Source organism: Chrysemys picta, chromosome 5, assembly GCF_011386835.1.
Source record: "Chrysemys picta bellii isolate R12L10 chromosome 5, ASM1138683v2, whole genome shotgun sequence".
In the NCBI taxonomy this organism is placed as follows: Eukaryota; Metazoa; Chordata; order Testudines; family Emydidae; genus Chrysemys; species Chrysemys picta.
The window spans coordinates 44,578,627-44,602,268 of NC_088795.1; the positions used below are offsets into that span (position 1 = coordinate 44,578,627).

At 41.6% G+C, this 23,642-nt stretch overlaps 1 protein-coding gene across 1 annotated transcript in view; it reads left to right on the forward strand.

The window, feature by feature from the left end:
* The window catches only part of FAT4 (FAT atypical cadherin 4), a 244,774-nt gene extending 225,853 nt beyond the window's left edge, over nucleotides 1–18,921 (forward strand). Inside the window, exons 16-17 of the mRNA XM_005309369.4 lie at nucleotides 9,032–9,293; nucleotides 15,569–18,921. Of these exons, the coding sequence (XP_005309426.2) occupies nucleotides 9,032–9,293; nucleotides 15,569–17,439 (2,133 nt within the window). The 3' untranslated portion in view covers nucleotides 17,440–18,921. The remainder of the gene's footprint in view (nucleotides 1–9,031; nucleotides 9,294–15,568) is intronic.
* Nucleotides 18,922–23,642: the final 4,721 nt, after the last annotated feature.

Here is a 23,642-nt window from a genome sequence, read left to right on the forward strand (position 1 = left end):
AGCCCTTTAATCCTCATGAAGGGAGGGTGGTGGGTTCCCAGCCAGAGGCTGGGGACCAGCTGTGGCAGGGTGGGGGGGCCCTCTAACAAGTGGAACAGATTAGGGAAGGAATGATGACCTGCCTTATTTGATTTATTGCTGGATAGTTCCCAGATGAGTTAATAAAGTTGCATTCTCATTAAACCACATTCCTTGTGTCTTGTCTGTCTTCCTGCACGTCCGGGGCAATGAGAGATTTTCAGAACCAATTCATGAAAATGCAGCCTGAGGATCATCTCTGCAGTATTATCAGGCCTTGCTTTTCTCAGTGTGAAAAAGTCAAAGCTTGAGATCAAACCATAAATCCAGCTCTTCCTTCTGGTAGTACAGGGGTCGGCAATGTTCGGCACGCGGCTCTCCAGGGTAAGCACCCTAGCGGGCCGGGCCAGTTTATTTACCTGCTGACGTGGCAGGTTCGGCCGATCGCAGCCCCCACTTGCCGCTGTTCGCTGTCCAGGGCCAATGGGGGCGGCAGGAAGCGGCACAGGTCGAGGGATGTGCTGGCCGCAGCTTCCCGCTGCCCCCATTGGCCCGGGACAGTGAACTGCGGCGAGTGGGGGCCGCGATCGGCCAAACCTGCCACGTCAGCAGGTAAATAAACTGGCCCGGCCCGCTAGGATGCTTACCCTGGCGAGCCGCGTGCCGAACATTGCTGACCCCTGTGGTAGTATGATGCCCTATGTACTGTGGCCAAAATTATCAATCTTGTTGGCCTGAGTTTAGAAGCCCACTGACTTCACTGAGAGTCGTGAATTCTCAGCACTTCTGAAAGTCCCGCTACTTATTTAAGTGCTTGATTTTTGTAATCTGAGTCTTAATATTTTGACCCACCTTCAAAATTATTTGGTTACTTGATTTGCGTGGCTTGTTAACATATTTGAGCAGCAAGATATTAAGCATATGGAAAAGTGGTAAATATCTGAATATGTTTCAATACTAGAACATGTTATAAATAAGCTACAGTACCTAAATCACACCTGCTTTACTCCATTTTACCCATTATTACTCTCTGATTTAAGTGGAACTACAATGTATAAAACTGGAGTAACACAGTGATGAATCAGGACCATCAAGATTGCAAGTATTTTCATTTACAAAAAAGTTGGAGAATTCGGTGAACTTTTATAATTAGGTTTCTCTTTATGACTCAGAAGGCTCTTTAATGTAGGAAATAAAGACATAATAAGATCCAGTGGCTCAGAGCTGAAGCTAGACAAATTCATACTGGAAATAAGTAAAAAGGGGACGGGGACCAGTTTGGGTAATTAATCATTGAAGCAATTTATAAAGGGGTATGATGGATTCTCCATCACTTGAAGTCTATAAATTAAGATTTGTTGTCTTTCTACAAGATCTGTTCTAGCTCAGTCAGAAATGATGGGATAAATGCAACAGTTACTAGGTGAAATTGTATGGCCTGTATTATACAGGAGATCAAATGATCATTATGGTCCTTTATCCCAGATGTGCAGGAAGAAAGACAAGATGCGAGTGATGTGGTTTAATTGACTTTGTTAACTCATCTGGGAAGTATCCAGCAATGAATCATACAGTGCAGGTCATTGTTCCTTCCTTAATCATTTCCACCTACATATTTGAAGTTGCCATCAGCCCTACAAATCTGGTCTCATCCCATTTCTGGGACTCAGCCTTGCTCCTCTGTATGAGGGTAATGAGGTGGGGAGAGTGGGTTGTGTCCTCGTTGTACCAGACATTAGGATCCGCAACCCTTTTCTGAAGCTTCTTTAGGGCATTCCTCCCTCTAGTTCCACTTCCAATTCTGGTTCATCTGAGAACTAGACCTATGGAATGAGTCCTTGCATCAGACACCTGCCAAAATGAGGATCCAGCAATTCATTTGGCTGCCTCCACTCCACCACTCAATCAGGTTCCCAGATAGTTAACAATTCCTTCCCTAACAGTGGTTAAAAATATGTCTGCTCCCTGACTTCCCACTTTACACACCTTCAATCCCTGTCAACCTGTGGTGCCCCTCCCAAATCCTCTGCTCTAGTATTTCAGACCAGTTTATAATCCCCCTCTCCCCATCCCGGAGGAGGTCCTGAACCTGCCTTAAATCTCTCTTAACCTTCATGATTAAGTCAGCCCACCTATAAAATCCCAAATTGTTTTCCCCATAAGCACAGAATTCATGTCTAGTGGCTGCTCCTGGCTGCCAAAGAGTATAAGAGGGGCATCAGCTGGTCTCAGAGCATGCCCTTCCTGTCATGCCAACACAAAATCGCTTTGTCACCTCCAGGTGAACTAGCCACCTGCCTGTGGGCCCAATGTACAATCCTGTGTCCACAGATCCACACACCAGCTCTCACAACCCCATTCCTTGCTCCTGAAAATTGGCTTAAAAAGTAAAACTAGCCATTCAGGCCATTGAACTCTGATTCTCAACCAGGGGCTGCATGTATATTTTGTATGCATTTGAATGCCAACACCCAACTGCCTGTACCCTTCTGTCCCCTATTCCCTGTTAGGTAGGGTGACCAGACGTCCAGTTTTTAAAGGACAGGCCCGTATTTAAGCCCTCCTGCAGGTGTCTCGACTTTTTCTTAAAAACAGGCAAATTGTCCCGGATTTTCTGTCTCCCCCCATCAGTACTGGCAGGTCCTGCTGCTCGCTGGATCCCAGCTCGCCAGCCGCCCGCCCGCCAGTGGTGAGTGGGGTGTCCAGTGGCTGACAATGGGGGTGAGTGTGCAAGGCTGGAGGTGGGACAAAGCTGCAGCGCTTGGGACCGGCTGATCCTCTTGCTGGTCCGTCAGTGCAGCCCCCATTGCCGACCGGCTCTCGGCCAGCAGGGCCCTGCCCTCCATCCCATTTCAAGCTGGCACTGGCTGCGCGCTGCGAGCTGCGGTGGCTGGTGAGTGCAGGCAGGTGCTAGGTGGCTGCTAGTATGTGTCGCCTCTGCTGCCCACGCATCGGCCCTTTATGTGCTCCCCCTCTTGCTCTCCTCTCCCTGCTTTGCCTCTTCACCTTTCCCCAGCCCTGCTGCTCCTCCATATCCCCCTGGCGGGGCACGGCCCACTCCCAGTGCTGTGCAGAGAACCAGCCTCTGGTTAGAGTGCTCAGTTCACCAACAGTCTGGCCGGCAGGCTCCTTCCTTCCCGCACTGCCTCTGGCTGAGCCGGCACCTCGGGAAAGCTCAAGACCCTTCGGCCTGGTGCACTGGCCAGGAGAAGCCAAGCCCTGTGTGTGCCAGAGCCCCACACAGCGCTGGCACGGGGAAGCCTCTCCACCCCTCAGCTAAGTTCTGGAGTGGCGGGGGGAAGCAATTTCCAGCCTGTTCATGTCCCGACCAGGCAGGCTCCACAGCAGCCCCCCAGGCAAGGGGTTAGCACCCTCTTCACCTCCCCCCCCTGCCCTCGGTCCTTCCCCCAGGGAGTATGGGGCTGCTCCATCCCCGAGGCACCCTCCTGTGCTGAGCAACCTCTCTGGTCAGGTTCGCTGAAGTCCCTGCAGTGAGGTTCCCTGGCTGTGGTGCACAATGTATCCTTAGGGCTTACCCCATTCTGCCCATGCTGTAGCCGGGGGACAGAAGGAAGCTGGGTTATGTCGGTGGCCAGCAGCTGGAAGGTGTTAACTGCCTTTCAACACTGTGCAAGCTGCTTCCAGCCGCAGGGGAGCAGGGATTAGGAGGGAAAAGATGAGCTCTGCAAAGACATGGGCCAGGTCATCCCTCCCCACCTTCCCCTGTCACTTGAAGCAGCTCCTGTCCCTTCCCTCCCGCACAGTGCCGAAAGGCTGCTACTGGCCACATTCTGGTGTGAATCCTGGCAGAAATCTGGGGAATGGGGGCTTGTGACCCTGCGTGCCCCCCCACATGTTGCCTCGGGAACACGCGGCAGCAGGTACAAGGAGAGGAAAGTCTGTCCCGGGGGCCCAGCCAGGCATGGAGGGCAGATATCGCTGGGCAGGGAGGGTTGGACAGGCAGTCACCCCACTCACCATGTGAGAGAGGTGTACGGGAGTGTGGATGTGTCACCTCTCCGTGCATGTGTGTGTGAGACCACTCCCCATGTGAACTATAAAGTCTTAAAGATAAAGTAAATAAAATAATCAAATTACACAGTGTTTCTTTTTAACAGGGGCTCAGTCAACATGATATTAATTTGAATGTTTGTACTGCATAGTACTGATTGATTGCCATTGAACTCGCCTGAATACAAGTAATTTTACCAGGTGTCCCGTATTCAGCATAAGGATATATGGTCACGCTACTGTTGGGTCGCAGATGTCACTGCTCCAATCTTGAATGAGTGCGAGCCAAATGCACTAGTGAAACCCCATCATTGTAGGTCCCATTCTCAAGACCGTGACAAGCTGGAATTTTGTGAGGTATCTCCTGTCGCATCGAAGAAAGAGAGGCCCATACCTAGGCGGCCTCACTACTGTGTAAGCCCTTAATACCATGACTGGTCAAATCCCTGCCTCACCATCCTCTTGCAGCTCTCTGCACTCACCTTGCCATCCCTGATCTGTTTTTGACATCCTCACGGTCCAGATGACCTATTGCTCCCCTCATTTTCCATCCCTAAACTCCAAAGCCCTACCAAAAGTATCCCTTACTGACCCAGGCACCGTTCAATGACTCTAAATGCTCCAAAAATATCACCAGGAATGCAGCATTTAACAAGGACACCAGCTGACCGCATTGGCATATCTGATGAAGAACTCAAACTCAAAGAATCTCTATACTGGTGGGTCATTGGGGATCCTCCCTAAGGCCTTTGGATTGAGATCAGCCCACTAACAACCTCCTAACCAGAAATCCACCACAGGATTTGGGTAACCTTTTGTCCTGCAGCAAAATACAGTGCCTGATAAGCGACCAGCAATGGTTGATTATGCCAGCCTACCATGCAATAGTGACAGTACCTGATCTTCAAGAATAGGCCAAATCATAGGCACACCTACTCTCATCTGAAATTGATTAAATCCCCTGAAGCCCCAACATATGTCTTAGGTGCTACAGATATCTGCATTAAACTAAGAGCAGTCATGAGCCATGGTTCCAAAGGGCCATGCATCTCATCAGGTTCCTTGTTTGCCAAGTCTCAATTTCTGCCCACCAAAGTCTTGGCTATGCTGTTATCAATCCTGGGCATGTGTTTGCAGTAAAACAAATATTATACGTTAAATACTTCAGGGCAGATATCTCACTGGCCTCATCACACTGAGTGAATTGGAGGACATGTACCATCACCAGGTTGTCATGCCAGAACTGCACTCTCGTTCACGAATCTTTCCTCCAAATCATCACTGCAACTAAAATGGGAAAGAATCATAAAGAAAATACATAGATGTAAAAGAAGAATAAGAAGCTGTTTGTTCAGTAAAGGGAACTCTTAGGATATTAACAGTGCAGCTAGTTGATCATCATATTTTGGATTCTGTTTGGTTTTGCTTAGCGGTTCATGCTTTTCATTATAGCTCATTTGCCAGTCTCACTGCCATTTAAATAAAACCCAGAAATGGGATCCTTCAGAGTGTTATCAGCACAAACCATTTGTTTTGAGTTTAGAAATATGGTGTGGTTCAAGGAACTAGGAGCCACATTCTTTCTTCCTGATTGAAGAAGTCACAATCCAGTCTTGTCATTGGAAATTTTATATTTTCTATATGCCAGTATTATGTTATTTATGTGTCTGTTACCATTGGCCACATGGAATTTTAAAGAAAAATAAATAGTCCTTAAGGGTAATAAATCACTAGGGAATGTACTGGTTGTTGGCAGGTAGAAGAATTATATAACATGGCATTAAAAATTACAGTTCTGGGTTTAGTATTTCAGTGGGCATTGAAAATGTTGGGTCATATGATGGTTTTTTTCTTCTTTTTGCATAAAAAACAAGTAAAAGGCAAAATCTTCAGTCTCCATTCCACTTCATCTTTAAGACTAAATAACAAAAGTGAAGAACTAATTGAGATATAGCAGAGCGCAAAACTTAACATTATGTAAAAACCACTTATTCAGTCTAATGAGATTTTTAAGAATACTTTTGAATCTAGCAAATGGTGTTGATTTTGTTATTACAGTCTATGTGACTGATATTCCAAATGTGGGATTCTTTCATATTGAGGGGTAGTTCAGACATATGCCACCTAGGTTTGCAAGACAAAAGCAACCTTTCTTTTTTTGCAGAGATTTATTAAAGACATTGTAAATCAAACATTTTCTGATACTCTGATTTGCTGTGAAGTTTTCTAAAAAGGTTACATTTACTGCTTTAATTCTATCAGACTTATCAGGTATATCTAGAAAATGAACTTGACGCAAGTGATAAAATGTGCTGGATACATTCTAGTCCTTTGAGCAGTCATTCATTTCAAACTACTGCCAAGACATGTGCATGTTCTGACAGCTGTGAGGGGGAGCTAATCTATAAGACCCAAACTCTTCAGCCTGATTCATGCATTATTTCTTTCATGAAGGAAGAACAGTCCATGTACTTAACAGTTTCTAGAAACTGGAGCAGTAGCATCCTATTACCCAGTGCTTCACCTCACACTTCTGATCGGCTAAACTTTATTCTTCATGGAAATAACTGTATTATGCTTACGGAACTTCACAAATGCTATCAGTGTCTATACTTCTTCTTCAAGTGCTTGCTCACATTGATTCCATTCTAAGTGTTGTGCGCCCACGTGCACAGTTGTTGGATATTTTTGCCTTAGCGGCATCCATAGGGCCGGCTGTGGCGTCCCCTTGAGTGCTGCGCTCATGCGTCGGTATATCAGGCGCTGCTGGTCCTAAGCCCTCTCAGTTCCTTCTTGCCGGCAACTCCGACAGAGGGGCGGCGGGGTGGGGGTGGGAGGGTAATGGAATGGACATGAGCAACATATCTCAAAGAACAACAGTTTTTTCCTGTGCAGCATTGTAGCCGTGCTGGTCCCATGATATTAGCGAGATAATGTGTGAGGTAATATCTTTTATTGGACCAATTGCTGTTGGCGAGAGAGAGAAGCTTTTGAGCTCACACAGGACTGTGTGAAGAGCACAAACCTATCTCAAGCAAAAGCATCCTCTAAACAAGGGAGCGAAAGGAGCAGAATTCTTCATGAAATTTAATAGTGCTGTTCCAATCTATTAACTTGGGAGATACTCACACCCTATAGCAATGGAGACCAGTAAAAAAACTCTAAAAGAAATCGATATAATTGTATACTGCTGTATCACAGAATACTCAAGCGGATGCATTGTGTGACTTAGAGAATTGCATTGCAAATGCTTTCAGACCCCAACAGAAGAAAAGGTTTTGGACTAATTGACCTCCTGCTATTCCCAGTGACTATTCATTGCCTTACGTGACTTACAGAGCAACTAGATGCATTGTTTCAGAGTAGCAGCCGTGTTAGTCTGTATCCATAAAAAGAACAGGAGTACTTGTGGCACCTTAGAGACTAAAAAATTTATTATGTTCAAATAAATTTGTTAGTCTCTAAGGTGCCACAAGTACTCCTGTTCTTTTTGTAGATGCATTGTGTTCTTGAATGAGGTTGTTAGGGCCAAGCCTGGGTTGCATCAGTGTAAATGAGAGAATTTGGCCCTTTATCCTCCAGACTTAGGGCTGAAGTGGAGTGTATGTGAGAAGGGATCTGAATAGAAAAGGAATTGAAAAGGAGAAAATAGCAGTCCAAAAAGAAGAAATGAAGCAAAGAATTACAACTTCATTCACTCCTGCATAATATCCTGTTCTTGCCTGTGGCCCCAATTCAGCAAAGCATTTAAGCACATGCTTAAAGTTTGAGGTATGGCTAATTGCTTTGCTGAAATCCCAATGAAATTACTTGAGAGTCTGGGGTATAATTTTCATAGATGATGAAAATGCCTTCAGTCAAATGTAGTGGCCCTTCATCCACCAGGATTCCCAAATTTGGACTAATTTTGCAGACTGGATAAGGAGACTCTGTTCTTCTAAGTTATTAATATTAGTTTCCAGTGCTACCCATGATGTGACAGACACTTTCTAAATATAAGAGAACCACTGGCCTTGCTCCAAAAGAAGCCTTTATTCTCAAATAAATAAATTTAAAAAATCAGAGAGAAGAGAAGGTGGGCAGGAGAAATGGCAACAGCAAACAGTAGGGTCCCCTCGCCACTCTGCCAGTGGTGCCAGCTCTCTGCCCCATTTGTCCACTTCTCTCACAACCATTTTAGTCCCTTTTTTCCATATCTCCCTCTGAGTTTGGGACATCCTCCCTAAACCACCACTGTCTTTTAATTCAAACCTATCTCTGATGCCCACAAGAAGCAAGTCAGAAAATATTAGTATTGAGACAAGGAAATTTGAGCTATCTAATTATGCATGTGTCTAAACTGAGTAATCAGATGATTTTGTTGCTTTTTCCTCATCCCATCCGCTCCTAGCTGATTGTTACCCTTACTTGCTGTCATAATGAAAACTAGATGCATGCTCTTTGGGGCAAGGGAAGTGTCTGTTTGTTCTGAAAAGCACCTTGCCACTTATAATAAAAAAGGAGGCACTTGACTATGCTTACGCAAAATCATGTTTTGTTCAATGGACCTCAGAGCATTTGATCCATGGACTTCTAAGGGAATATCAGTGAGACATCAATCAGTTTGGCAAAGACAAACATTTTTTCAAGGAAAAGTTGTTCACCATTTTGAATTTCTTCAGCAAGAACATATAAGATACTACTGACTATATCCAACTATCTTACTTGTACCAGAAATGATGTAGTGCCCATATCACATGTCTTCTCTGTATATTAATGCAAAATAATTTGGTTTTAAAAGAAAAAAAAGGTGGAATCTAAAGGCAAATTCAGGTGGCTTCATACATTAGGGGCATTTATCTGTGTGACTAAAATGGTCATTGCTTTCCCCCCCTTCATTTATAACGGTTAAATGATTTGGGTTATAATGATCAAATGGTACCCTGAGACATTGTGTTTTATTTCTGGTGCATTGTTGTAATTTTAATAATATATCATTTGCTTTTTTCCAATGTCTTTATAGATAAAGAGTGGCAAGGTGCATTACACATCTGATGCTGGAGTTGCTGGGAAAGTGGAGAGGAATATTCCTGAAGTTTACACTGCAGATGGTCAGTGGCATTCCCTCCTTATTGAAAAGAATGGATCTGCCACTGTTCTATCCATTGACAAGACCTACAGCAGAGAGATTCTCCATGTCACACAAGACTTTGGAGGTCTTAATGTTCTTACAGTTTCTTTGGGAGGAATCCCACCAAGCCACACTTCCAGAAGCACAGAGACAGGTAAAAAAGAGAATGCTCGTACACATACACATATGTATATATCTTTTAAAAACATCATCCTGACATGAGTGAATGATGTAGATATGAAACACTGGTCAATTTACACCTGGGACCTCAAGTAGGGGATCCCATTTACTAAATATTTTTTAAAAATATTGTAGGGATTATTACTAGGCCAAATCCTACAGACCCTGAGTCAGGAAAACTTCCATTTCAAATCGATGACCGTTTCTCTTGAGTAGGACTGCAAGATTTGTCCTTTTATTGTTGTATTTTTTTAATTTGTTTTATTTTTCAAAGGAGTGTGTTTAGTTTTTGAAGGATCAAAAATGCATAATACTGTTTGACAGTATATGTCATTGCCATATGTCTTCGTGTCTCTTTAATCTGAGGCAGTGAATAAATCATATTATTTTCCTAATATCAGTTTAAATAGTCTTACTTTAGCCCAAATGTTACAAATCCAGGCAAATGTTTTACCCAGGTAAATGAGAATTTTGCTTGAGTAGGGGTTTGGTAAGAACTGCAGTATTTGGCCTGTCATTAATGTGATTACAACGATTTCTGCAATTCCAACTTCCTTCTGCCTTATACTGCTGTCAGAAATAAATCCTCCTCTTTCTTCATCTGAGAAACAGAAACTAAGTGCAATAAGAAACACCCACTGAATAATGTAAAACTGCTTAGAATAGATCAGTTCCCTTAGAGAGTTAAAGTCTCAATATAAGACTCTGAAAACAAAACTAGTCAACTTTTTAGCTGATATTCTGCTTATGATAAGAAAAGGTAGACATGATTTTTAACTGCAGACTGTGAGGTATGTTAGGCAGAGCAGACATATGTTTAAAAATCAATCTTCATATTGAAAACCTGACTAATTCAAAGGATTATCACCAAATAAAGTAATTTGACGGTTGAAAGTTAACACTTCACATTTTTGACAATATCCAATGTAAACAATGACTTCCACTCATGGTGAGTTGATGCAAGATGTGATGTGAAATTGCATGCATGCCATATCTGACTCTGTCCTTTTTTACATATGTATTTTATGCCCAAACTACAGTCTATGCATTAAAAAATAGAGACATTTGTAGCAAAGCAGGAATAAAATAAAATGAGGACAGTAACTCCTAACACATTGACTGATGGAGAAATAAATGAATTATGAGAGTCTGGCTTGCATTAGGAATGCACAGTCCAAAATCTTTTTCATATTTTTTTAATATTGGATTACACTGTGTATGACTTACCAAAGATTTACAAAGGGGAGATATAAAACTCTGTGTGAACTCAGATGTTTGAAAATATCTGAAGTACTAGGAGAGGCAGACAAAAACATACATGGGGGCAGTCTAATATTATAAATCCAATATTGTAAATCCAATAATGCACTCAAACCCAAGTATACTGACAAAATCACAATTGCTGCAGATCATATGTCTAGTAGAAAGAGACCACCAGGAATGAAGCAAGCAAATCCTCTATTTTACTTGGTTCCCAACCTGAACCTAAATCCTCATTTTCCCCTTTATTCAGAAATATAAAAATAGGCGAAAATGAATATTAGAGCAATAATGAAAGAAAACACAGCTCTTTCACAAAAGAAACCTATCACTGCCATGGCATAGGAAGAGTATGTGTGTAAAACTTGGCAGTATCCTTAATACAATAGAGACAATACAATAGAGACTCGCATCTCTGATCACAACATATTTGACATTGAAAACCGCTACTCTCTCATTTCTGACATCAGAGTGTGTTCAGTCTTTAAAATAGTGTCCTTTGAAATCTAAAGTCAGTCCTGCCATCCAGTGTGCCTTGACTAAATCTGCCATTTCATAGCAGAGTCAATATTAATACCATTTATCTCTATGCTAGGCATCTTTAAAGAGTCCTCCACAATTTATAGCGATGTTAGTATAAATACTTGCAATCTATCACCTCCAACCATAATATTTAGACTTGTTGAAACTTTCTCAGACATCAGTAATGAATGAAATGTTTACTCCTCTTTTATTGTTTGTAATTTAAAACTGCTATATTTCATCGTTCGATTGGCACACATATTTTTTTACTTCTTTCTCAAGCATTTTTATTATATTCTATAAGATGCAGTTAGTTTTGAATAGCTTCCTGAAAACAAGCCATCACAACGATGGATTCTAGTGACAATCAATCCTAAGGAGAAAAGGAAGGTTTTAAAGTGAGATATAAAGTTTTGCTGTGACTCAGGCTATGGCTGCACTATACAGCAAATAGCGTGGCTGCTATTTGTCGGCAAGAGAGAGGTCTCCTGCCGACAAAAAAATTCCACTCCCCACGAGCGGCAGCAGCTTTGTCAGCAGGAGAGTGCTCGTGCCGACAATGAGCTGTTCACACCAGTGCTTTTCATTGGTAAAACTTTAGTTGTTTGGGGAAGTGTTTTTTTAACACCCCTGAACGACAAAAGTTTTGTCGATGAAGTGCCAGTGTAGACATACCCTCAGTGACTTAGAGTTGAGGAGAGAGTTCCAGATAGATACTAGTGAAAGAAGTATCCTCCCATCACTCTCTAACTACTGAAAGCTTCAGGGAGGAGACCAAGAGGAAGCTAATATTGGAGCTGTAGAATAAGTATACAGCTGCCAAATTTTCAGACTTGTGCACGCACATAATCTGTGTGTATTAAAACAACTGTGTGTGCATTCACAGTAATTGGGAGTGTAAATTATGGATATGGTTGTCTCAAATAGCCATAGCATGGAGTAAAGTTCAATGCAAAGCTTCACTGCCCCAAGGATCTGCTGGAAAGGACTGTGTCTCAGGGAAGCACAATCCCTCCCTGAACTCCTATGTGCACAGAGAAAGAGTGCCACTTGCTCCCCACTACTCTGCTTTTGGGGGGATTTGCTTCCTTGAAGACACAACAACCAGGGATAATTTAGCCCTATCTGCTTTCACAATTCTGAAAACCTGGGTCACAGTTAAGAGACGGTGTTAGACCCAAACCATGTTAGATTCAGAGACATGAAGCCATGAACATACTGCTTCCTAAAGCAATAGAGGTGAGGACTCTGGCTATAGCACATTTACAGTCTAAAGAGTGGGACATTAGAAAAACTACAGAAAAATGAATTGTATTAGACATCCAGGAATTTGTTAAGCCATGAATAAGGACTTCAGCAAAGCCAGGATCAAGGTAAGGGTGATAGGCAGATTTAGAGATAAGGGAAAAGTCAGAGGGAAAAGAAGATTTGAGATCATGGATGACATGAAGATGTGTGGCTTTAGGAATAACCTCTGTTATAAATTAAGGCTATAGAGTGAACACATGCTGAAATTCCTTTTGGGGACTTTAAATACTGATTGTCTGAACTATGCTCATGCATATTTTTTACCAGGGAGTGAATTTATAAATTTGATTTCAGTCCAGTATTTTAGCATATATGCATTCCTGGCAAGATTATGGATGGTTTCCATGTAAAGTCATTTGACATAAGAGCCCCAATCACATAACCACCTCTTTAATGAATGGGGTCTGTAATCTGATAATGGATTTGGTGAACATAGAAGTTATATGTGTAGAAAATGTATGCTTCCCCAAAATTCAGCCGCCCACTGATTACTCAGTACTTTAGCATAATAATTCTGTTTCCATGGAAAGCAAAATTAGAGTAAAGATCTGAAAATATAACCCTTAAACAGCATCTTGATGGGTCACACCACAGTTTAGAGACTCAGGCTACAGTCACAAAAATATTCATTTGTACTTCAAAGCTCACATCTAATCTTGTCACCAGATGACAGAAATGTGTATGTTTGCAAATGCCTTTTTTTAATCTGAAGCTTTTTTTCCTCTTGGTATGAGCTTTATTTCCAAGCTAAAAAGCTTGCGGCAGATGATTCCCAAGCCGAAAATGGGTCATGTGCTATACAATGTATGTTTATTTTACATTTAAAAACTCTTAAAAACTGAATTCAAATATTCAAACTTGGGTGCCTCCACCTCCATATTTAGGCACCTAGATAAAACTGGCCTGATTTTTCAGACATACTGAAGGCACTGGGGACTGTGGGATGATCAGTGTTTTTCTTTGCTTCTGAAAAAAAAAAGGGCCATTTATTTCAGCATGAGATACCTACACTTGGGATGCAGGTTTGAAAATTTTGACCTAAGCATGTTTTTGTAAACCTAGGGTTTTGATTAATAAAACCTTAAGCTCTCTTAAACCCCTTATTTAGCAGACTTTAAAAAAAGCCTTTTGCAAGATGTTTTGAAATCATTTATTAAGTCTCTATTCAAAGAGAATAATGTTCAGATAAATTATTTAACTGCTTGCTTGTCATTATCTTCCATCCCTTTCTGCACACAGTATGCGAAAAATATTTATTTTTAAAAAATACCATTAACAGTGTCTAGTAAATGTTGTGCTAGAAGTTCTTTAGAATGATCCTTCTTTATTTAACCTTGCTGTTGCTCCTTATCACTTTCTCAAAGCAGGTTTCCATGCTTGCTCCATTTGCAGTGATAGTGAGATTTTATCAAAAAGTTTATGAGCAAATGACTCATTAAATACTGCAGGCAAATAACTACCAAAGAAAGTAAGTTCTTAAAATTTGAGACTAAACCTGAGAAGGCACTGGACCCAATTCTTATGTCAATTATACTGATGCAAAGCTGCAGTAACTCCAGTGAATTCAGTGGATTACTCCAGATTTATATTAGGGCATAGCTACACTTGCAGATGTAGAGCGCTGTGAGTTAAACCTGCCTTCGGAGAGCGCAGTAGGGAAAGCGCTGCAGTCTGTCCACACTGACAGCTGCTTGCGCACTGGCGTGGCCACATTTGCGGCACTTGCAGCTGCAACACCTCGTCCACACTGACGCCTGGGCGTTGTAGCCAAAGTGCAGCAAACGTTATTCCTCTCGCCGAGGTGGAGTACCAGGAGCGCTCTAGCTGCGGAGTCAGAGTGCTCTACGTGCCTTGCCAGTGTGGATGGGGAGTGAGCTAGTGCTCCCGGGGCTGCTTTAATGTGCTGTAACTCACAAGAGTAGCCAAGGCCTTAGTGTAACTGCGGGCTTGGCTACACTTGCGAGTTACAGTGCAATAAAGGAGCCTCGGGCGCCCTAGCTCACTACCCGTCCATGCTGGCAAGGCACATAGAGCTCTCTGACTCCATGGCTACAGAGCTGCTGGTACTCCACCTCAGCAAGTGGAATAACGTTTGCTGGAGCGCCCCCACTGGAGCGCCAGTCTGGACAAGATGTTGCATTACTGCGCTCTGATCAGCCTCTGGAAACGTCCATAATCACCTTAAATCAAGTTGCCACTCTTGCCATTGTTTTGTAATCACTGCAGGAATGTGGATATGCCCTTTGAAAGCTCCGTTTCTGACAGTCAGCATACTTATCTGTCCCGAGACAAAGCAACTATTACTGTGGAATGCTGTGTCTGAGAGAGAGAGGTGGTGGGTGGGTGGGGAAGGGGGGTCTGTTGCTGTCTGAACTTAAAAGACAGCATGCTGACATGCTCTCAGCCCCCCAAAACCCACTCTCTCTCCTTCCACATACACACAACACACTCTCTGTCACACTCCACCCAACCCCCCCATTTGAAAAGCATGTTGCAGCCATTTGCATGCTGGGATAGTTACCACAATGCACTGCTCTCTGTGGCCGTTGCAAGAGCTGCTAATGTGGTCACACCAGTGCGCTTCCAGCTGTCAGAGTGGACAGATTGTAGCGTTTTCCCTACTGCACTCTACAAAGGCTGATTTAACTCAAAGCGTTCTACATCTGCAAGTATAGCCATGCCCTGAGATAATTATCTGTTCACCTAAAGAAACACAAAATATTTTTAAAGCTGAAATTATTGGGACACATTATGCCCTCGGTCACACCCCTGCGATGGCACTGAAATCAGTAAGGTTTCATGAGTGTAATTAAGAGCATAACTTGGCCTACTAATTTACACTTGCAGGAGACGCTGCATATTGATTAAAACTACTTCAGTAAATAGAGATTATTTTATTCTTGGGTTATCCAAAATGCTGCTTTTAATGTTGGTCCTTTACAAAACTACAGGAACAGTTGCATTGTAAGGGTTGAGTATGCACTGTATTATTAATAATGTAGATCTTTCTTGGCACTTTTCTACAAATCATACAAATCACCTTGCATATTGTGACTATTCTGCGAGATTCCTTTTTGACACTGAACATTGGTATTTTGTTTTGACTGCGTAGACACTCTATCTTGAGGTGCCAAAGTGACTGTTGTTCTTTCTCCCTAGGTTTTGATGGCTGTTTTGCCTATGTGAAGTACCGTGGAGAAAGCCTTCCTTTCAGTGGAAAGCACAGCATTGCTACCATATCCAAAACGGACCCCTTTGTGAAGATTGGCTGCCGAGGTCCCAACATTTGTGCCAGCAGTCCCTGCTGGGGTGAATTAATGTGCATTAACCAGTGGTATGCATATAAATGTGTCCCTCCAGGAGCCTGTGCCTCCAACCCTTGCCAGAATGGTGGCAGCTGTGAACCTGGTGCGCATTCTGGATTTACCTGCAGCTGTCCTGAATCATACACAGGAAGAACATGTGAGACGGTAGTGGCTTGTCTTGGTATCCTGTGTGCCCAGGGACATGTGTGCAAGGGTGGAATCAATGGAGGACACATATGCGTCCCTCACCCTCACCAAGCCGAGCTCTCTCTGCCACTCTGGGCTGTTCCTGCTATTGTTGGCAGTTGTGCTACAGTTCTTGCCCTGCTTGTACTTAGCCTGATCCTTTGTAATCAGTGCAGGAGAAAAAAGACAAAAGTGCCAAAGGAGGAGAGGAAAACAAAGGAAAAGAAGAAAAAAGGGAGTGAGAATGTTGCATTTGATGATCCTGACAACATTCCGCCCTATGGCGATGACATGACTGTCAGGAAGCAGCCTGAAGGGAACCCTAAACCTGATATAATTGAAAGAGAAAACCCTTATCTCATCTATGATGAGACAGACATACCCCATAATACAGAGACTATCCCCAGTGCCCCTCTGGCTTCCCCTGAACCTGAGATAGAGCACTATGACATTGAAAATGCAAGCAGCATTGCTCCTTCAGACGCAGACATCATTCAGCACTACAAGCAGTTCCGGAGTCACACGCCCAAATTCTCTATCCAGAGGCATAGCCCACTAGGCTTTGCCAGGCAGTCCCCAATGCCACTGGGAGCAAGCAGCTTGACTTATCAACCTTCATACAGTCAGGGACTAAGGACAACTTCCTTAAGCCACTCTGCATGCCCTACTCCCAACCCTTTGTCTCGTCACAGCCCCGCTCCATTCTCCAAGTCATCAGCTTTCTACAGAAACAGTCCAGCAAGGGAACTTCATCTGTCAATAAGAGAAGGGAGTCCTTTGGAGATGCACAATGATGTCTGCCAGCCTGGCATTTTTAACTATGCCACTAGACTAGGGAGAAGAAGTAAGAGTCCCCAGACCATGGCAACTCATGGTTCCAGACCAGGAAGTCGCCTAAAGCAACCAATAGGACAGATTCCTCTGGAGACTGCTCCTCCTGTAGGACTCTCTATTGAAGAGGTGGAGAGACTTAACACTCCTCGCCCTAGAAATCCAAGCATCTGTAGTGCTGATCACGGAAGGTCTTCTTCAGAGGAGGACTGCAGAAGGCCACTGTCAAGAACAAGGAATCCAGCTGATGGTATTCCAGCTCCAGAATCATCATCTGATAGTGACTCCCATGAGTCTTTCACTTGCTCAGAAATGGAGTATGATAGAGACAAGCCTATGGTGTACACATCCAGAATGCCCAAATTATCTCAAGTCAATGAGTCAGATGCAGATGATGATGACAATTATGGTGCTAGGCTGAAGCCTAGGAGGTACCCTGGCCGGAGAGCTGAGGGTGGGCCTGTGGGTGCACAAGCAACAACATCTAATATTGCTGAGAACACATTGCCCATAAAGCTTGGACAGCAAACTGGAAATTTCAACTGGGACAACCTTTTGAACTGGGGTCCAGGCTTTGGACATTATGTAGATGTTTTTAAAGATTTAGCATCACTCCCAGAAAAAGCAGCAGCAAACACAAATGAAGAAAGCAAAGGTGGTACAACAAAGCCCGTTTCCAAAGATGGGGAAGCAGAACAATATGTATAGACCTCATATACTGGCATTGTCAAAATGCAAAATCATGGAACAGTGAAACCATTGTATGGTTGTAGATAAGTGAAAGTCAGCATTTTAAGCCCAGGCCAGTGTGGTTGGAGGAGACTTTTAAAAATAATAACCATTATGCTGCTGAAACAGACTTAAAACATTTTTAATTTAATTATGCTTGGGTGAATTTATTTCTCCTGCATGCATTGTATTTTAAAAACAAGACATTCAGCATGCAGCATTTGAAAAGGGTTTCCTATTTACCATTGTTTGGTTTGTGATTTTTAAATTAATAATGCTTTGATCTGAAAATAAGCTCAGATGTTTTTATTGTGGGAGTGTGTGTATTGTCTACAACTTAATAACTTGTTTTGCAATGCAAGAGTATTGAGGATTTTATTTCCCTTAAGAGACACATGGAAGAAGGAGGGTGAATGAAGGAATTACACTATTAGAGTCTCTCAGAAAATGTACTTACCATATCCTGCAATTCCTCTATGTGTAAACTTTAAGGAAGAAATAAGTTTGAGTAATTGCTGGCAAAAGTGCCGTACGTTTCATCCATACAAGAGGTGCTAGAAGCGGCTCAACCTGTCCAGCACTTTAGGATTTTTTTTCATTGACAAAGTTGTGTGAGAGCTTCTGAATCACTATGAAATATTTTTGGATGCTTATCCCCCACCTCTGCACTCCTCCCAGTGCTTTTCCCTGGCATGAAATTATTGAAAGTTGTCAGATCAAACAGATAGTATAGTCTACAGAGGCAGCATGTTCTAATGGATTGCAACCAGACTAGATACTAGGAGCTCCTGCATTCTAATCTCAGCTCAGCCACGGGTCAGTCATTCAGTCTGTCAAAGTTTCAGCTGACCCATCTGTACAATGGGGGCATGATGATAATAATACTTACTTGCCTGCCTCACAGGGGTATTGTGAGGATTCATTAGCTAACATCTGTAAAGTGCTTAGATGTCATAATCAGTGTTATAATTATTATCAAAGCACTGCCTAGCCCACGTGACCTTGGAGGGGCATTTTCTGCATTACATAATTTTCTGAGACAGAAACTTTTGAAGAATTATTTATTGTATAAAAATTACTGCACTCTAGCATTGTGGAGCTAATATGAGAGAAAACTCCTGGTAGACTGACTTACAATAGCTTATTGTTTGTTCTGAATCCCCTAAAACGTATAGGCTAAATAGAAATTCACAAAACCCTTCATGTGTTCCTGCAGAACTGAAGATCCTATTGTACTGTGTAAAGACTTTTTTTTTACCTAAACTGTGTTTTTGATATCAATATTTTCCTATGCTGAATAGTTTTCTTACTTTCAGGGAAGGTAAGAAAAATACTTTTTTTTTACATTTGTTACTTATGTAACATCCATATTTTTCACCTTTTGATAAATTTGTAACATACTGTATGCTTTCTACTTGTAAATGCCAATAATAGAATTAAAATATTTATTTAAAAAGTGTAGCACATATCATTGAAAATACTTATTTGTTACTCTCTTTTTGTTTTCATCCCTTGATATTCTTTTTACCAGTTCCTCCATGGCATATGGTCTTTAAGAATAGTATATTGTTGACCTCGAACATATGCACAGAGCTCTGTCATGGTGAATAACACGTTAATTCATCTCCACTAAGTATTGAGCTATTCCTTTTATTCTGCAGTTTTCATATCTGTGGTGTAATGTCAACCAGGCACAGAACATAAATAATGGGTTAAACTGGCTTTCTATAGTGCTGCGGGGAGCACAGTGAAAGGTGTCACACACATTTGTTGTGTGGAAGAAATTCATCACAATATAGTCAGTCAGCACAAGACCTATGCACCACCTTAAGTCCCGCTTAAGTTTTGTGCTGTGCCTTTTGCAATGGGGTGCATTTCAACCAGTGTGAGTGTGATTCGCCTCACATGCCGTTATCTCCTTCTGGCATTACAGGAGTGGTATTAATGTTTTCAGAAAGGAGAGGCATTCATCTTTTCTAGGGAGATGGAAAGCATGAAGGGTGGTATCCTTAAGGCTTGGAGAGAGGTTCAAAAGAATCCTCTCTCCTTGAATAAAAAAATCTGCTTTCCACCACATATGCATTTAGACAGATTTCTATTAATAATTCAATGTCCATTTTACATGGTGGTGTACTACTTTGGGGGTATATCGGTAATAAATAGTTATATATCTTTATACACACTCATCCATGATTTCCATCTTCATTCAAGTCCCAACCTTTCTGAAGTGTCGGCAATAGGAGTGTAAGAAAAAGAAGAAGAACAGGAGTACTTGTGGCACCTTAGAGACTAACAAATTTATTAGAGCATAAGCTTTCGTGGACTACAGCCCACTTCTTCGGATGCTCTAATAAATTTGTTAGTCTCTAAGGTGCCACAAGTACTCCTGTTCTTCTTTTTGCGGATACAGACAAACACGGCTGCTACTCTGAAACCTAAGAAAAAGAAGAATCTTTGGGAAAGTGTTTTTACTGTGCATGAGGATGGCGTGAATGATTTGTCAGGATGGACTAGTTATCTCTTTCTTTTCTTTGGAGAACTTAAGCAAATGATAAATAGTTACATACAAAGAATAACAGCTAAAGTTTTCTTATGCATTACTGTATTTGTTTTAGATTTATTGGCCATCTTGTGTCTGATCTGACAAAGGAGACTTAACACACTCTTTTGGCTAAATACGCTGCTGTTTTCAAGTTGTCGCCCAACAATCAGAGCACTCAGCAGAAGATAACAGGCCAGAACAGTACACATTTGTATATAAGTAGTTACATCTGAAATAACAGGAGATCCACAAATTATTTCTCAGTCTGAAAACTTTCTGTAATTAAACATCTGTCAAAAAGCTGCGTGCTTGGTTTGAGTATTATCCTCTAATACTGACTGTACCAGATGCAAGCAGTGATTTTAACAACACATGAAAGCTTCAGTGAACAAAATCTTTTGAAATTAACACTAAACATATTGAGATTTGCATTATACCAGTTAAAAACTCTGAGATTATCAGTTTATTTTGTTACAGGGAAATAATATACAATGTGGGTTTACTCTACATTGATGGCATTCCTTTAATGTGGCTTCAGTCTACACATTTGGAGTACATTAATCTAAGCTCCCTTTTCATATTGTCTGTGATCAACCAAAAATATATTTCATTGTTTACTGATTTCTTTGTGATTCCCTGTTTCTGATCCTCAGATAAAAGCAAGTAGATGTTTATGATGCCTCATCCCTCAATAAAATTTCATTCACATAATTAGATATTCTCCCCAAGTCCTAGAGTACACTCAAATCCTCTGATTGAGGAAACGGGAACCTCAAACATACACACATATATGCTGCTGAATATTAAAAATAACTTGCACAAGAATAGTTTTTCTGTATGCTCATGTCCACCAGTCTAAACTGATAAGGTGCAACTCCTTCTGTAGATTTGATTTAACAGGCTGTAGCCAGTCACTTCAGACTGGTGGGCTGAAGAAGCAGAAAACACCTTTTAAGGTAAAATTCTGCTTTTTCATGACATGTTCTAAAATATCCTCATCTCTGAGACAATCACTCTGTTTTATTATACAGGTAGAAAATCCATATTCAGTTACATTATGCTACTGATTTATGAGCAGAATTGAACTGATATTACTGGAGAGTTTTGCATAGAAATCTGCAGCACATTGTAGCCAAGTCATAGATAATTGAATGGAAACAAAATAATTTCCACCATTGTACATTCCCCTTCACATCTTAAAAATCCAAAGCCAGGATCCTTTAAGCACTTATGTTTGTCAATAACTTTACATGCAGGAGCAATTCCATTGAAATCAATGGGATTAAACCATATGTAAAGTTATGCACTTGCTTACATGCTTGCAGAATTTGGGGCCTGATTATGCCCTATTGATGTCAGTGGACATTGCATGCATGTAACTCAGGGTAAAATTGGACTCCAAATATTCCAGTTAAGAATTTTTTTGATCAAAAGGAGCTTTTCCCTCAGATGTATTGCTCTAACTCATCTTCTAAATGACTGAAAATAAAATTTTAAAAATCTTTTTCAAATCATCCATATTCAAAATGACTGTCACATTGAAATACGTGATAGTGTAAAGGCCGGGAAATTAGATGATGGGATGTCACAGCTCACATTGTGGAAATACTGTATCTATATTATCCCACCACACATTTCTTGGAATAAAAATTCTGACAGTGAAAAGGCCTTAATATATAACTCCAGGATAAGCCTTAGGATTCTATACAAAATCAACAGGGATGAGAAAAGCACCACCCAACTTTCCAAAACAAAGCAAAATGGAAACATATGTATGTTAGTAGTGCTTACTCCCTAATTATTCTCACTGAGATATCAGGGCTTCCTTATCTGTTTCTTTGGTGTTTTCTTCTTTTTCTTTTTCTAGATGCACATAAAGGAAACTCAGTGAAGGGAAAACGCTGCCCTTGCTGTTCATTCTGTGCTCATGTTGTGTACGTGGTTTCCCTTTTCTCCGAGAGCCTCAGGTAATGCAATACGTTCAGCAGACTAGATTGTGATTTAGACAATATGCTTGCACAAGAGAGCAATGGGGAGTTTGAAATTATCTTTAATTTTATTAATATTTTTAAATGTTAAAAATCAAAATGAAATATTTTGGGGTGAAAATATTTTGTTCAACATGAAAAAAAAGTAAAAAATTATTTTGGAAATGCCTATGAACCAAAAATCCATTATTCTTGAGAACAGAAGAAATATATACTTGAGAACAGACCATAACTGAGGGTACAGAACTGAATTCACATCTTGTGCAAGGAATTCTATGTGTAACTCTTAATAATAAAGGCAGGGTTGTACAGGTCCTGCACCTATACATTCCCCTATCAGTGTAAGGAAAGGGATGGGCGGAGGGCATATTGGAGCTCTGCTCTGCTACACCAATTATCCACTGACATGGAGTCTGGTGAGGACCCTCCCATCAGTTGTGCAACTTCGAACTGTCCAGCAGCAGTTCTAAGTGGCATCAGGGCTGGTGATGGCCCTCAAAATCGTGGAGCTGTCACCAGGCCCTGACGTCCTTCCCTGTCCCTCTCCTGCACTAAATGGAGCTGTGGCATAGTACAGCATCCAACCCTTAATCCTAATTCTTCTGTAACCAGTACAACCTTTGGCCTGACCATCAGCTGGTATAAATTGGCATAGCACCATAGACTTTAATGAAGTTATGCCAGTTTACACCACTTCAGGAACTGGCTCTTTATTTCTTTCTCTTATGTAGACCTTGTTCAAATCTAAAGTCAGCTGCAGACGGGAAAGGCTCCAGCAGCTGAGGGGCAGCAAGAAACTACGTGGCTAAAAATAGCAGTATAGATGGGGAGGCACAGCTTGGGCGACTAGAGAGCATGTAGGGTATGTACTCGGGTACATACCCAGACCTTCAGACATGTCTGTACTCTGCTCACCTAAACCATGCCTCACCAGCTACACTGCAACTTAAGCCCATGTATGTTTGAGTACGAACTCTACACACAGCTGAAATAAGCATGACGTAAAGAAGTAGCCTTAGATTCAAAACTCATTTGCTTTGTTAAAACATTTGAGGGAAACCCCTCTAATATTCTTTTGGAAAACTACAGAAGATTTAAAAAAAATGCAGCTTCAGCTCTGTAGGAGATTAGGCAGAGAAAGAGAAATTGGGTTAAGGAGAGAGATGGGAAAGAAAAGAAAAGAAAACTGAGGGCAGAAGAAAGTGAACAGGGAGAGAACTATCTCTTCTTCCTCATGCTAATACCTTATTTTTTCCCTGTTCAACCTTCTACCCTTTCCTATATCCATGTTTACATTAATTCAGTGATGGATAACTACTGTTCTCTAGAACTAATTGACCAGCCCTTGTTATCCTGGGTTAGTCCTTTTGCAAACAGTACTTACTGTCAATGACTGACAACCTGGGCTGCTTCTGGAGATGTCAGTTAACACAATATTCCTCTCCTTGGAGTTTAGAAACTTCAGATACTTGTATTTGATTAGATTACATTATATCCTTTCTGAACCCCATCTTTCTTGTCAATTCGCCAAGCTATACATATTTAGGGTTGTTGTGTTTTTTATTGCCTAAACCTTTATAATTTTTTTCTGGATCCTCTCTAAGTTTTATCATCTACTAATATTCATGTGTCTAGCACGATATACAGTATTG